Raw genomic sequence first — 12548 nt, 5'->3', positions numbered from 1 at the left:
TTTACTACCTAGTTGAGCCTCTTATTTTATCAGTGCATTTGACCAATTTTATATAAGCAAATTGGTATTATATTTCAACTTCAGTATATAGCATAGCTTTATATTTACATTAACTAACTCAGTGATTTAATCTGGACCGTTTGTGGCCTTCCTGACTTGGGCTGCATAGACTGATTAAATAGGAAGGGTAATAAACAGCCATTATTTGTGTATGTATCCTGAACAGTGACCACAATCAAACATAATCCTGTTCTTTTCTGGCATTCATCTGTAGACTTTTAGTTGTACTTAGTGGACAGCAATCAGGAGCAGGAGCACTAGCTGATTTATTTTACATTAATCACACTTCTGACACTGGAACACTGAACTTATGACAGTACCTGCCTGTTCCATAAACATACCACAAAGACTGAGGTTAGCTAAATGAGCATTATTGGGAATCAGAGACACAATTCTTTTTATTGCTTGCAACCACTCTATTTCTGATCTATTTCACTACAAAATGATCTGAAGAATTATACTAAAAATTTTGCTATACACTTTAATATTTATTTTTAGGTGTCCTAAAGCCTCTCCACGACTGACTGAGAAAATTTCTACACTGTCGCAAGGAAAAGCAGTTTGGGAAAATCTGACGTCTTCCCTAATATAAGTGCTTGTGTAGATTGTGCACCAGAATTGAACAAATCTCCAAGAAACAGAGTCTGATTTTGTCAACGCAATTAAGTCCTGGTCATTTTTCAAGAAAACATTTCAAGAAAATGATGCACAGTATCTTTGGCTTAGAGAAAACAAAATCAATGCAGGCACCAACTCATTCAAGTTCTATTTCCTCTGACTCCAGTGAAGCTGAAAATGACTTTTATGAAAATCCTGAGGAAATTAAAACTTCTAAAGTTCCACAAAACCAGTGCAAGAGATGGGTGGCAGAGAGAAACCAAACACCAAAAGAGAGTCAAGTTAGAGCATCTCTGTGCTCTACTGACAAACCGTCATTAAGAAAAAGCACTGGCAAAGGTGGTGGGTTGAACAAGCAACGAAATAATAAAAGATGGAAGAGGTCTACAAAAGTTGGAAGTAGAAAAAATGCAGATTTGAACACTGCAACGGATTTGAAGTTTAAAGACAATAGACAGGAGTTCAAAGAAGAACCTCAGTGGTATACTGAGCCACTTTCAGACAATGTAATCTCTAATAATTTAAAAAGTAAGTTAGAAACTGCTTACAAGAGCAGTTTACCTTCATTTGATACTGACCTATTAGAAAAATTGCCAGCATCCATTAGGGATCTGTGCATTGATGACACCTGTCCTACAGATTACCTCTGGACAGGTGCATTTGTCGATGGTCACTTTGTTGATATTCCAGCATTACTTGATAAAGGAAAGTTCAGTGAGATTTTAGATTGTTCTAAAACAAATTCAGATTCGCTGGATAATCTTCAGAAATCAGTAGACCTCATCTGTGAAGGAGATATTAATCAATCTATGGTGGATTCTTGTGCTTTTGATTTGAAACAAGACAGTGGAATCCTTAACCTTATTGGAAGCAAAGATGAAGACCTAACTCAATTTGAAGGGGAATATAATGTAGTATTAGATGGACTACCTTTGAATATATGGGAGGATGGCCCAACAGCTGGCGGAGTGGAAGCCTTAAGTTCTCCACCAGGTAAATCCTACACAAATCAGCTCAGCTCTGATCAAGTCAAACATTGGTTATCATCCACTTCTGATTTGTCTTTAATTGGTAAGACAGGAGCACAACCACTTTGCAAAGATTTGTCGGATAAAGATGTTGGTTGGCAAGATCATTCAGACACCAGTGAAAAAGATTCCTATTTTTCAGTTATAAAAGATCAGAATGATATTGTATTTTCTGGTGAAACGACTAATTGGGAAAGTAATTCACAAGGTGAGAATGTTTCATTAGAACCATCTCGATCTTCTGTGTTAATTGCTACCAAAGATGAAGACTCTGATGAAAATAAATCCAGCTTTTCAGATATGTTTAGAGAAGACTCTAATTCCTGGTCGTCTTTATGTAAATCTGGTAATTTAAACAATATTGATAAAGTAACCTATCCAATTGAGCTGAGTGTAAATGTGGCTACAGATATCCCAACTGCTTGTTCAGAAGATGACCTACTTAGTTTGCTTCCTGGTAGTGAGTATCTACAGTTGGACGAAAGTTTTTTAATTGAACTGCCAGTCACGGCTTCAAAAGAAAAATTAGACATAACAAAACAGATTCAAACAGATGGGATCAAAGCAGAAAAATGGAATCCAATTTTTGGAATTTGTCAAGAGAGCCTTTCTGAAAAGAAGGATGACTTAAACTCCAGAGTAATTGAAGAGATATGGAAAGCCACACCAGAAGAGGATAAAACAACATTTTCAGAAGATGGGATCGCCAAATGTCATAGCTGTTCTATAGGAACCGAGATATCTATGAAACAAATGGTTCCAGCAAAACTTCAGAAATGTCCTCTTCAAAAGACGGAAAATAATTTCTGGGAGGATCAACTGGGGAAATCTCAAATTTTGGATTCAGTGAACGTTGATATGACAAAGCATGGAAGTGAGTGGAAAATTGGTTCTGAACAGACAGATGGTTCAGTTACAAAGTGCATTGAACACTTAATGACTCAAAGTAACAAGAAAGAGCACGAGTTTTCATCTTCAAAGAATACCCTTCTGAAAACTGCATCCACTCATAGTACATCAGAGTCCAGCAACTTTACTGTTTATCCAAAGTCTTTGATAAAGGCTGGTTTGCAACAACATGTACATGTAGAAGGCATAGAGGAACAAAGTATAATTGATGACATTTCTATAGACCTACCTGAAGATTTGTGGGGGAATTTAACTGATTATCTAAATGACTCCACAGAGCCGAGAGAGTGCTCCTACCTCCCCTTTGAACTCAGTTTTCCTGTTCCACAAATGTGTACTGTTACCAGTCCAATAGATGCTAACACTGGAGAAATGAACCAACAGTCCAGGATTATACCAAAACTCAGTTCAGATTTAATAATTCCCCACAGTGACAAATTACTAAGTTCAAAACATCAAGGATGTATGACAATGTCAGCGCAGTCCAACATTTACCCCACCACTGGACAATTATTTACAAAAGAAGTGGTTCTTACAAGATTGGAGGACATTCCTGTTCAAAAAACAGAATGTAATTTCTGCAGTAATCAACAGGGATTATCTGAAACGACATCTGGAAACTCAAATTCTACATTAGGTACAGATAAATTTGAATGCCACAGAGTTCCAGAAATCAATGTGAAGCAAGACATGCAGATTCTTCAAGTGTCTCAACAAACCGCAGATTGTAGGGTTTGTGCTTCCAATACAAGAAAGAAAGACGAAGATGATCAACAGCCATTAGGAAAGGGCAAAGCAGATGAGGATGAGCTTGAATTATGTAAGGAAAGTTGCCCTTCCTGTCACAGACATCCAGAGGTTTGTAAAAAAAAATTATAGGTAATTTTTTGAATTATCTAATTGAAGTTTAATGCAGTCTACTCAATTCAAAGTTATGTAATTAAAATTAACCTATTTAAATTTATTTTAGCATATATTTTGCTTTGCAATGTTATTTTCATTGTTTAGTTTGAATTATCTGGAACTTACTATATCCACAATGTACTGGTAGTTTATACAGCAGAATTAATACACAAAAATGAAATATACAATTTAATTCAATTTTTAATTTGGTTGTTAAAAGTGAGGAAGACCTGTCCTAAGAAATGCAACACATTCCACTTCCATGTTGGCACCAATTACTCCCAAATTAGATGTTTGCTAGTTGAGTGAAATGTAAGGAACTCTCTATTCTGTCCCAGTTTCAGAAGGGCACCCCTTACTCTGCTAGGTGTTTTCCATTTCTTTAAATAAGTTGTCCATTTCTTTCAGTCAGCTAGGTGTCATACACTCTTGAAGACTTGCCCCCATGTTTGTGTCTCCAAACCAAACTCTGATAAATCTACACCGGAAGTTTACCCAACATTGCACAATTTGCCTATCAGAACACAGTTAGAACATAAACAGAGGTTGGCAAGAGTTAAGGTTTGGAGGCAGCTTGAGCTTGCAGAAAGGGAACAGCCGTTGGCTTTAAACATTGTTTGTAGTTGAGTGGAAAGAATTCTATTTCTTGGGTCTACTCCTGCAGATTCCATTCAAGAGCCAGCCTGGCTGGCCCAGGAGTATTTTGGGGCTTGTGTGCCAAAGAGTTTGACTTGGTTCTGACTTCCACTGTCAGGTGAGTCATCTTGAAACAACTCCAAGCACAAAATGACCATTACCACCTCCAGGACGACTTTCACTAATTTTGACAAATGTGGTTTTGAGCCCTCACTGAGTAGACAACGGTGCCAGGCACTCCTTACAACCACGGCAATTTACCATAAAGTGTGAGTCCGTTCTCCTGATTTTAGCAGAAATAATGATTCCAGCAGTTTAAGATGCTGAAAAATTCAGCAGTTTCTGCTTGCTTATGCAAATCAATTATAATTGGCACTGAACTCTGGATATGGAAGCATTCTCGCATGCAGCCTCCAAATAACATTGTCCAGCAGCTGTTGTCATTTCTATTTGTTGACTATATGAAGGACTGCCAACAGTGTTGTGGAAAAACCTGTGCAGGGAAGCTTGTAGTCTGCCAACGGCCTCCATATTTTAGACTTCCCAAATACATTGTCAGGCTTAATTGTCATGAGCAGATTAATCCAGATCCTTGTGTAAGTGACTTTGGCATGGCCGCTCTAATGCTGACTTCCCCTCCAATGTACTCAGTAACAGAATTATAAGTCAGAACCTTCCCTCCCTACACCCCTTTCTCCTTTTCGCCGCAAATCTAGTTTGCAGCTTGATTGTGGTTTTCACACTAGATGGAGGAAACCAGCAATACTGAATTGTTCATCTTCACCATTTATGTTCCACATAATCTGCGCAGAATGTGTAAAAATCAAAATATCCTTTTCCCTCCTCTAGTTATCCCAAAGACAGTCCACACTTGAGTTTGGCATTCATCAGGTTTCTCAGGTACTGATAGAATCAACAATTAGGCCAGATGCCTATTATATCTTCCAAGTGGTATCTTCAAGATTCTTTTTTGAGCTGGGCAAAGTTGGTAATAGTCAAATCAGGGAATATTCCTCTTTTTAAGTTAAAGATAGATAACCATTTGAAGCATAAGATGATACAGAACTGTAGAAGAAACCAGAAAAATAGGATTAGTTTTGGATTGTGAAAGGTAGCACAGATTCAGTGGGCCACATGGCCTCTTTCTGTGCTATAAATTGATATGGTTCGGAATGCATTTCATTGAGGTTCTTGATTCTAAGAAGAATAAATTTGCTCTACTCAGGCTCTCCTACCCAATGCAGAAAGCCCCAAGAATTGCCCCAAAGAGACATATTGCGTACTTCTTGACAACTGCCTTTCTTCAAAAAATACAGGTCAGTAAATTTTGCAGATTGTTGGTCTTTTTTAAATTTAAATATAGAGGATTTGAGGGGTATAGACATGACAATTCTATTGCGCCAATAGTCTCCATTAAAGGTGCTTGTTAAAATTGTAATGATTTTAAATATTACTGTTAATGGTAGACATTTGAACAATTGTAGGACCAAACCATAGCATTTCTGTTATAGTATAGGAACAGACCTCTTGTCTTATGTTGTTGTACACTTCTGAAATGACAATTTTATGTTAAACTACAAAATGGTTTATTTTGTGTAAAGGTATACATAATATGTTTTTAACATTTAAAAGCCATATTTCAACCAGATCAAATATATGATTTTTCACTTATAAGGAAATATGTATCATCCGGCAAAAGGAAATAAATATTTTGTCACATGGTACTTATGCACAGAGGCTTGTCAAACTTCACCTACTTTTAGGATGTTGCTTCAGCATTTGTGGTTGTTACCTAGTTAATGTATATTGTAAAATACAGTAAGCAGCTTTGATTAAATTAAACTACACTAATCAATTAACCAAATTTGGGTAAAGTTTATTTTGGACTGGATCTTTCAATAGAAAATTGGGACCCAACGGAAGCTGCAACAAACTTCCGATGGGTAGAGATACGCTGCCTGGACATCTGCATGGATGCCTTCGACACTGACCCTGCCATTGTAAACTTGGGCTGGATAGCCTGATGTTGCCCAGAAATGTACATCATTCTGGCTAGAACTTTTAATCACAGGGGTAAACTAAGGTGGGAGGTGATTTCTGGTGGAAGCTACTTCTTGCTGAACAATGCTCACCCACCCACAGGAAGTCCCGGCAGCTCCAGTGCAAAAAATGGTAAAGATGCAGTTTTAATCGTGGTCAATGGTGAGCAAGAGAAGGAAGGAGGTGGAGGGAAACGGTGATGGGAGAGTCACGGGAGGGAAATGCGGCGAGCGGCTGGGTCGTGGGAGGGAAATGTGGCGAGCGGTTGGGCCTGGGCAGGGCAATGCAGAGAGCAGCTGGGCCTGGGCAGGGCAATGCAGAGAGCAGCTGGGCCTGGGCAGGGCAATGCAGAGAGCAGCTGGGCCTGGGCAGGGCAATGCAGAGAGCAGCTGGGCCTGGGCAGGGCAATGCAGAGAGCAGCTGGGCCTGGGCAGGGCAATGCAGAGAGCAGCTGGGCCTGGGCAGGGCAATGCAGAGAGCAGCTGGGCCTGGGGAGGGCAATGCAGAGAGCAGCTGGGCCTGGGGAGGGCAATGCGGAGAGCAGCAACGTTGGGAGGGAAACTGCAGACCTTAAATTGTGCTTAAAATAAAAAGCACTTTAAAGGGTGGATACCTGTAATGCCTTTTGTATCAAGACTGGGTCATGGTTTAATGTCTTGCCCAAAAAATGGCACCTTTGCTGTGGCAGCTCACCACTGCACTGAAGTGTCCACCTTGACTATGAGGTCAGGTGTTATAATCCCGATGGTTAGTTGGTGAAGGAGGAAACCAAAGCCAGTCTTTCCTTGGAATAGATTTATTTACAATAAAACATTGCAGGTATGTATCTTCTGAGACTACTCTGCTCCTTTATCAGTAAGTGTCTCTTCATATGTGCTCAAGTAACCATCCAATCGATGCCTTCCAACTGTATGTACCTAACCTCAATTGATACAATTAACATCAGGGACCAGGGTGAGGTTTGAACCCATGCCTTCTAACTCGGAACACAGTGCGCTACCAGCTGAGCCCAGATGACATTAGCTGGCGTAATTTTTCGTTTATTACTTTGTGTCAATAGTTTCTTTCAGTGGCTTAAGTGAAGTGGTGTGGTATTATGTTATAAAGACCAGGTCTCTGAATAAATCCCAAGTGTGCTAAATTAGCTGAGTTCAGCAAGGGATATGGGATGCTATTTATCATGAGAGAAACACCCACAAGACTGCTATCTTCTTATTTCTGTTTGAAAACAAGTGAGTGTACATATGTGGTTCAGGCTCAACTGCAATGCTCCCAATACTCAGTTTACTGGTACTCGCTGTCTGAGTTCTCGTCCGAAAAATAGCTACTTAAGTGAGATGCCAAAGGTTTCAATTGGACAGTTCTCGTACCCATGAGACTTCATTGCAGCAATAGTTAGCATCTTCAGGAGGAAAGGGTTGGAGGGTTGAGGAAGAGAAAGCAGTACTTCTAAACTGATGTTGTTTTTCTTTAATGTAGATTCCTTATGCTGCAAAAATTCCACAATTCGGGTAACGTCCATAGATGCTCACCCCTCTGCACATGAAGAACAGCAAATGGTAAGCCTGAAGGCTTCTCAAAATATTTTTGCGTTGAACCTATGGCTAAAATGTAGATGCCTAGCTTGGATTATAGATCCAATTTATTTTTCAAAATATTTTATTTAGAACTTCTAAAAATGCATGAATGCAAATAACATTGGCTTTGAAACCAGTCACATGGGTAAACAATAAAATTTGAACAATGTATCTCCAACAAAAAATGAGGAATTGGGTGTAGTGTTAGACATACCCATTCAACTAAGTGTCTGTGAATTGCCTGCTCAAACTGTTCACTATACTGCTTAATAAGTAATCACCCAGGATAAGGTCAATCATCTCAGTTCCAGGGCATCACTGCAGGAGAAAATTGCAGGAGTCCATGTGGTGTAAGTATACCCACAGTGTTGTGAGAGAAGGTGTTCCAGGATTTTAACACAGTGACAATGAAGGAACAGTGATATAGTTCCAGAAAGAGCTCCTCAGAGCAGTGTCCTAGGCTCAGCCACCTTCAGCTACTTCCTCATAAGGTCAGAAGTGGGGATATTCGCTGATGATTGCACAATGTTCACTATTTGGGATGACTCAGATACTGAAGCAGTCCATGTTCAAATGCAGCAAAACCTGGGCAATATCCAGGCTTGGGCTGACAAGTGGCAAGTAACATTCACGCCTCCAAGTGCGAAGCAATGACCATCTCCAGCAAGAGAGAATCTAACCATCACCCCTTGACGTTCAATGGCATTACCATAGGAAGTGTCCTGGGCAGATGTTGAACTAGAATAGGATTAGACATTCTATCGTGAAATTGCCTTGTTGTTTATACAAAAACATTAAGATGGCAGTGTGTTGAGGATTTGGCCCAGAAACAATGGGCTGAATGGCCTACTTCTGTTCTCTAAGATTCTATGGCTTGAGGGCTTTAACCTCTAAAACTGGTACTTCTGGTTTTAGAAATGATGACAAACTGTTTCAATGGAATGTTACTAACCTTTTATTTTCTTCCAGCTTACAAAGCCTAATGAAACAGATATTGGGCCAGAGGACCTGAGAACAGATCAAAAAATGTGCAAAAGTGTGAAGGACTGTAAAACATAGGGCTACTTTAGAAGAAACCCTGGTTGTATAAAGTTACAAATTGGTTTGCTCTTTTCCCCACCAGAAAAAAAAGCTTCCAATAAAGTGAATGCCTTTTTGGTTCAAGAAAACTGCTTGTATTGTACAGGGTTACTTTGGTTTCTTAGAAAATCTTTAAATGATGCAGTTCTGAACAGTGTGATTATGTATCAGTGAATGAAAAACTGAGTTCACTTTGCTGCATACTGAGGCATTTTTGCTGGACTTGGTGGATCCAGATCAAATTAACAATTCAAAAAAAAAGGTTTCTCCCCTTTTAAGGTAGAATATGTGCTATAATTTATAAAATCTGTGTCAACTTCTTACAAAACTTCTTCAGGAGCTGAGATTCTGACACTTGTTTTATTTATTAGTGGCTGTACAGGACTTAAAAGTTTAAATTGACTTGGCACTATTAGCTATATCTATGAGAAGTAGATTCATTGAGCTTCTTGATATGGATGTTTGTGATAATTCCACAGTCCAGGAATTTGATCATTAACCCCAGCGAAAATAAATCTGATGGTTAATTATTACTTAACAGTTGCACCACAAGATGCTTCAAATGTATTTAAAAACAAACCCACAGAATATCGCATCTTTCTAAGTGCATTATAAGTGTTCTCAGTTGTGTAAAAGACATCTGTAATTACTCTGGCATGTTGTGATTATGATTTATGAATCTTTCACACTTCCTGCAAAAGCTTTCATGTTGCAATGTCACAAGTATATTATCCTTTTATATATTTCTGTAAGTACTAAATAAAGAGAAAGTGAATTAATTAAACCTTTTAGTCATTTCTAAACAAAAATTTACTTTGTATTAGTGTTTTTAAGTGTGTTGTGACATTTTGTCATTTGCTTCTAGGTTACATTTGAGTAATATTTTTATATTTGTGTTTCAGTAGCTGACAAACATTCTGTGTGACTGGATAAAAACACTTGATAATGTTGTATCACATCTGTTTCGTTTTATTGTAGCTATTTTTAAAACCTTTTTAAACCTAATTAAACCGTGAGCCTAACTGTAGTTTGGATTCAGAAGTTTCACAGCACCCTACCTTTGTAATGTTGTTGATACATTGGCATTCAATGTATGACAGGAAGAGTTGGAAATTTTATTACTGGGTATCCCTAAATCCCATACCCTTTATACCTGCTTTTGCATGTAATCACAGTGAGTTGCCAATAAAGTTTGTAGCATGTTCTTCACAAACTCCTTATTATTTGGCATTAGTAATCATGCCCCACAAATATATAGTATCTTCCTATTTAATTCAAAACTTGGATCATTTTAATTTTTGAAACTGACATGGTGTGTGTGTGTGTGTTTGTGTGTGTGTGTCTCAAAAGACAAGTGCCCATACTTGTTTTATTTAACATACTTACAGAGGTGCTTATTTGTCTTCCATCAGGAAAGATGAGCTTCATGCTGAGGACCATTTTCGAGCATGTATAAACCTATAATTCTGTGGTTCAAGTTTATAAAAAGTTTTTTCCTCTTTTTCATTATTATACTTGAACCATATTCGGTAACAATTTCTTAGTGCCTTTTTATTAAATTTTCTTATACTTTATATTTAATCTTTAATTATTACATGTTCCTTATTGTTATTGTGTGGGGAAACTTGTGGGGGAGGAGAGCAATTTATTTTCTTTTCCTTTCCCTGCTAGTTGTGGTAATTCATGTTTGCGTACAGTTCCATGAGTACTGGCACTTCAGACACACAGCAGTTCTTTATGTGTCAATATTGATAATAAGTGTCAGCTGGCCATTTGACCATGGAGGACATTGGCGTTGAATCCAATGCTTCCCTAACCTAACATGCACTTTCCAGCTTTGGTCATTAGGTTAGGGACCTGACTTTTTCCCCCATTTCCTAGACCTGGGGTGCTAAGTCCAATTAGAGCACCAGTACTGCTAACCTACTGAGGTCAGTACAACCCCAGGATTGAACATAGGACCTTGCTGATCTGTACGATTTGGGTAAATTCCCATTTAACAGAACTGGTATTTTCCTATAATATTTCCAGCTGTTATTTATTTACATATTGTGGCTGTGCTAAAATTAAGTAACATAGAATTTTCAATAATAAAACATGATAAACAACTTGAGTGCTTTATGAAATGACATGGTGAAAGTTGAGAGATTTGCATTTCTATTTATATTGGGTTTCATCACTAACCAATTTTCTGATTAAATTGGCTATAAGACACCTGGAGACAGGTTTTCTCAAGATTTCATTCAATGTGGATCTTAACAGACCTTGCTTTTTATCTTTAAAGGAAAATCAGGAAGTCTGAATATATCCAATTATGAGAGAACTGTGGAGAAAGAGGTTGTATATAGATCCTGGTAAATATAGCCCAAAAACAGTATAGTTGCAGAATGTTTTAGTCCATCTAGAGCTGATTCTGCATATTCTTAGCTGAGAAGAAATGCCTATAGTGTAATAGTCTTTGTAAAGCAACAGTCACTTATAAGAGTGCACGGAAAATTCCTTAATTTGTAGCTGCTTTTGAATGCTCCAACTAAAGAAATTTGTTTGCCAAAAAAAGTTATTTTCTGAATTTAGTTTTATAATTTAGTGCCACAGAGTATAATTAAAACATGCATTATGCATTAAAATAGCACAGTTATTATACATTCACAACATTGTGTTTGGCTTTATACCTTTATAAGGAACGTGCTGATTGTATTCTGTGGAATTTTGATTTTAAATGCATTTTTACTGGAAACTGTTTCATTGTCTAAAACTTTTGCATAACCAAATAAAATCAGTGTTGGATAATGTACAATATATCTTGTTTTTTTTTATTTGTGGCTTTTAAATAACTAAATTGGACTGCACCTTTAAAAATAGAATCTATGTGTTGGTGACCAAATTCATTTATAGTTAACATCATTAGGCATATATAGCATGTTTTTACCAATGTTCTTGAGCAGAAGTCGCAAGTAAGCCAGTACTTGTTAATGATATTAGTCATCTCTCGATGCTCCCCCTAGTGCCAGGCCATAACCATCAGCACTTAATCCTTATTTTATATGGCTGACAATACTCGTAAACGTAATCAAAGTCTGGGAAGCATAACCTATAATTGCACAAGTTATTCATAGTTCAAATGGACATAGCATGATTATTTTCCCAGAAATGCATTAACGAAATGTTAAACTAAATTTAAGTTTTAAAATGTTACAAGAGTTCCAGCCTCACTAAATTCCCAACTTTTACACACTGTTTATTATGCACTCCATTTACCATACACTCCATTCATGACCACTCACAAGGTTGATGCTGGGAGACTCTTTCCATTTGCTGGGGTGTCTAAACCTAGGAGTCACAGTCTCAGAATAAAGGATCACCATTTATGACTGAGATGAGAGGATTTGTTCACCAACAGGGTTGTGAATCTTGCAAATTCTCTACCCCAGGGAGCTATGCATGTTGACTTGAACATAACTAAGAAATTATTAGACTTTTGGTTATAGGGATTGTGTATCTGGTTTTGACGATCGCCATGATCTTATTTATTGGAGGAGCAGACACGAAGGACTGAATGGCCTACTTTTACTTTCTTAAGTAAAATAACCTAATTGTATGAATCTTGGGTCAATCAGTGCAGAGATCTTTACTTATTTCAGATGCTGCCTGTCCCATCTCCAAATTAAGATGGCAGCACAGTGGGGAAGAATCCACT

The 12548-nt window shown here is 37.9% G+C and overlaps 1 protein-coding gene across 2 annotated transcripts in view; it reads left to right on the top strand.

The window, feature by feature from the left end:
- LOC144685743 (uncharacterized) overlaps positions 1 to 11648 on the top strand; it is a 60187-nt gene extending 48539 nt beyond the window's left edge. For both annotated transcript variants that reach the window (XM_078550572.1, XM_078550573.1), the window contains 4 exons: positions 559 to 3473; positions 5380 to 5470; positions 7674 to 7753; positions 8741 to 11648. In XM_078550572.1, the coding sequence (XP_078406698.1) occupies positions 762 to 3473; positions 5380 to 5470; positions 7674 to 7753; positions 8741 to 8830 (2973 nt within the window). In that variant the 5' untranslated portion in view covers positions 559 to 761 and the 3' untranslated portion in view covers positions 8831 to 11648. The remainder of the gene's footprint in view (positions 1 to 558; positions 3474 to 5379; positions 5471 to 7673; positions 7754 to 8740) is intronic.
- The last annotated feature ends 900 nt before the right edge of the window (positions 11649 to 12548 follow it).

Source organism: Cetorhinus maximus, chromosome 10, assembly GCF_964194155.1.
Source record: "Cetorhinus maximus chromosome 10, sCetMax3.hap1.1, whole genome shotgun sequence".
In the NCBI taxonomy this organism is placed as follows: Eukaryota; Metazoa; Chordata; class Chondrichthyes; order Lamniformes; family Cetorhinidae; genus Cetorhinus; species Cetorhinus maximus.
Note: the sequence above shows the minus strand (reverse complement) of the source record. Positions and strands in the feature narration are given on the sequence as shown.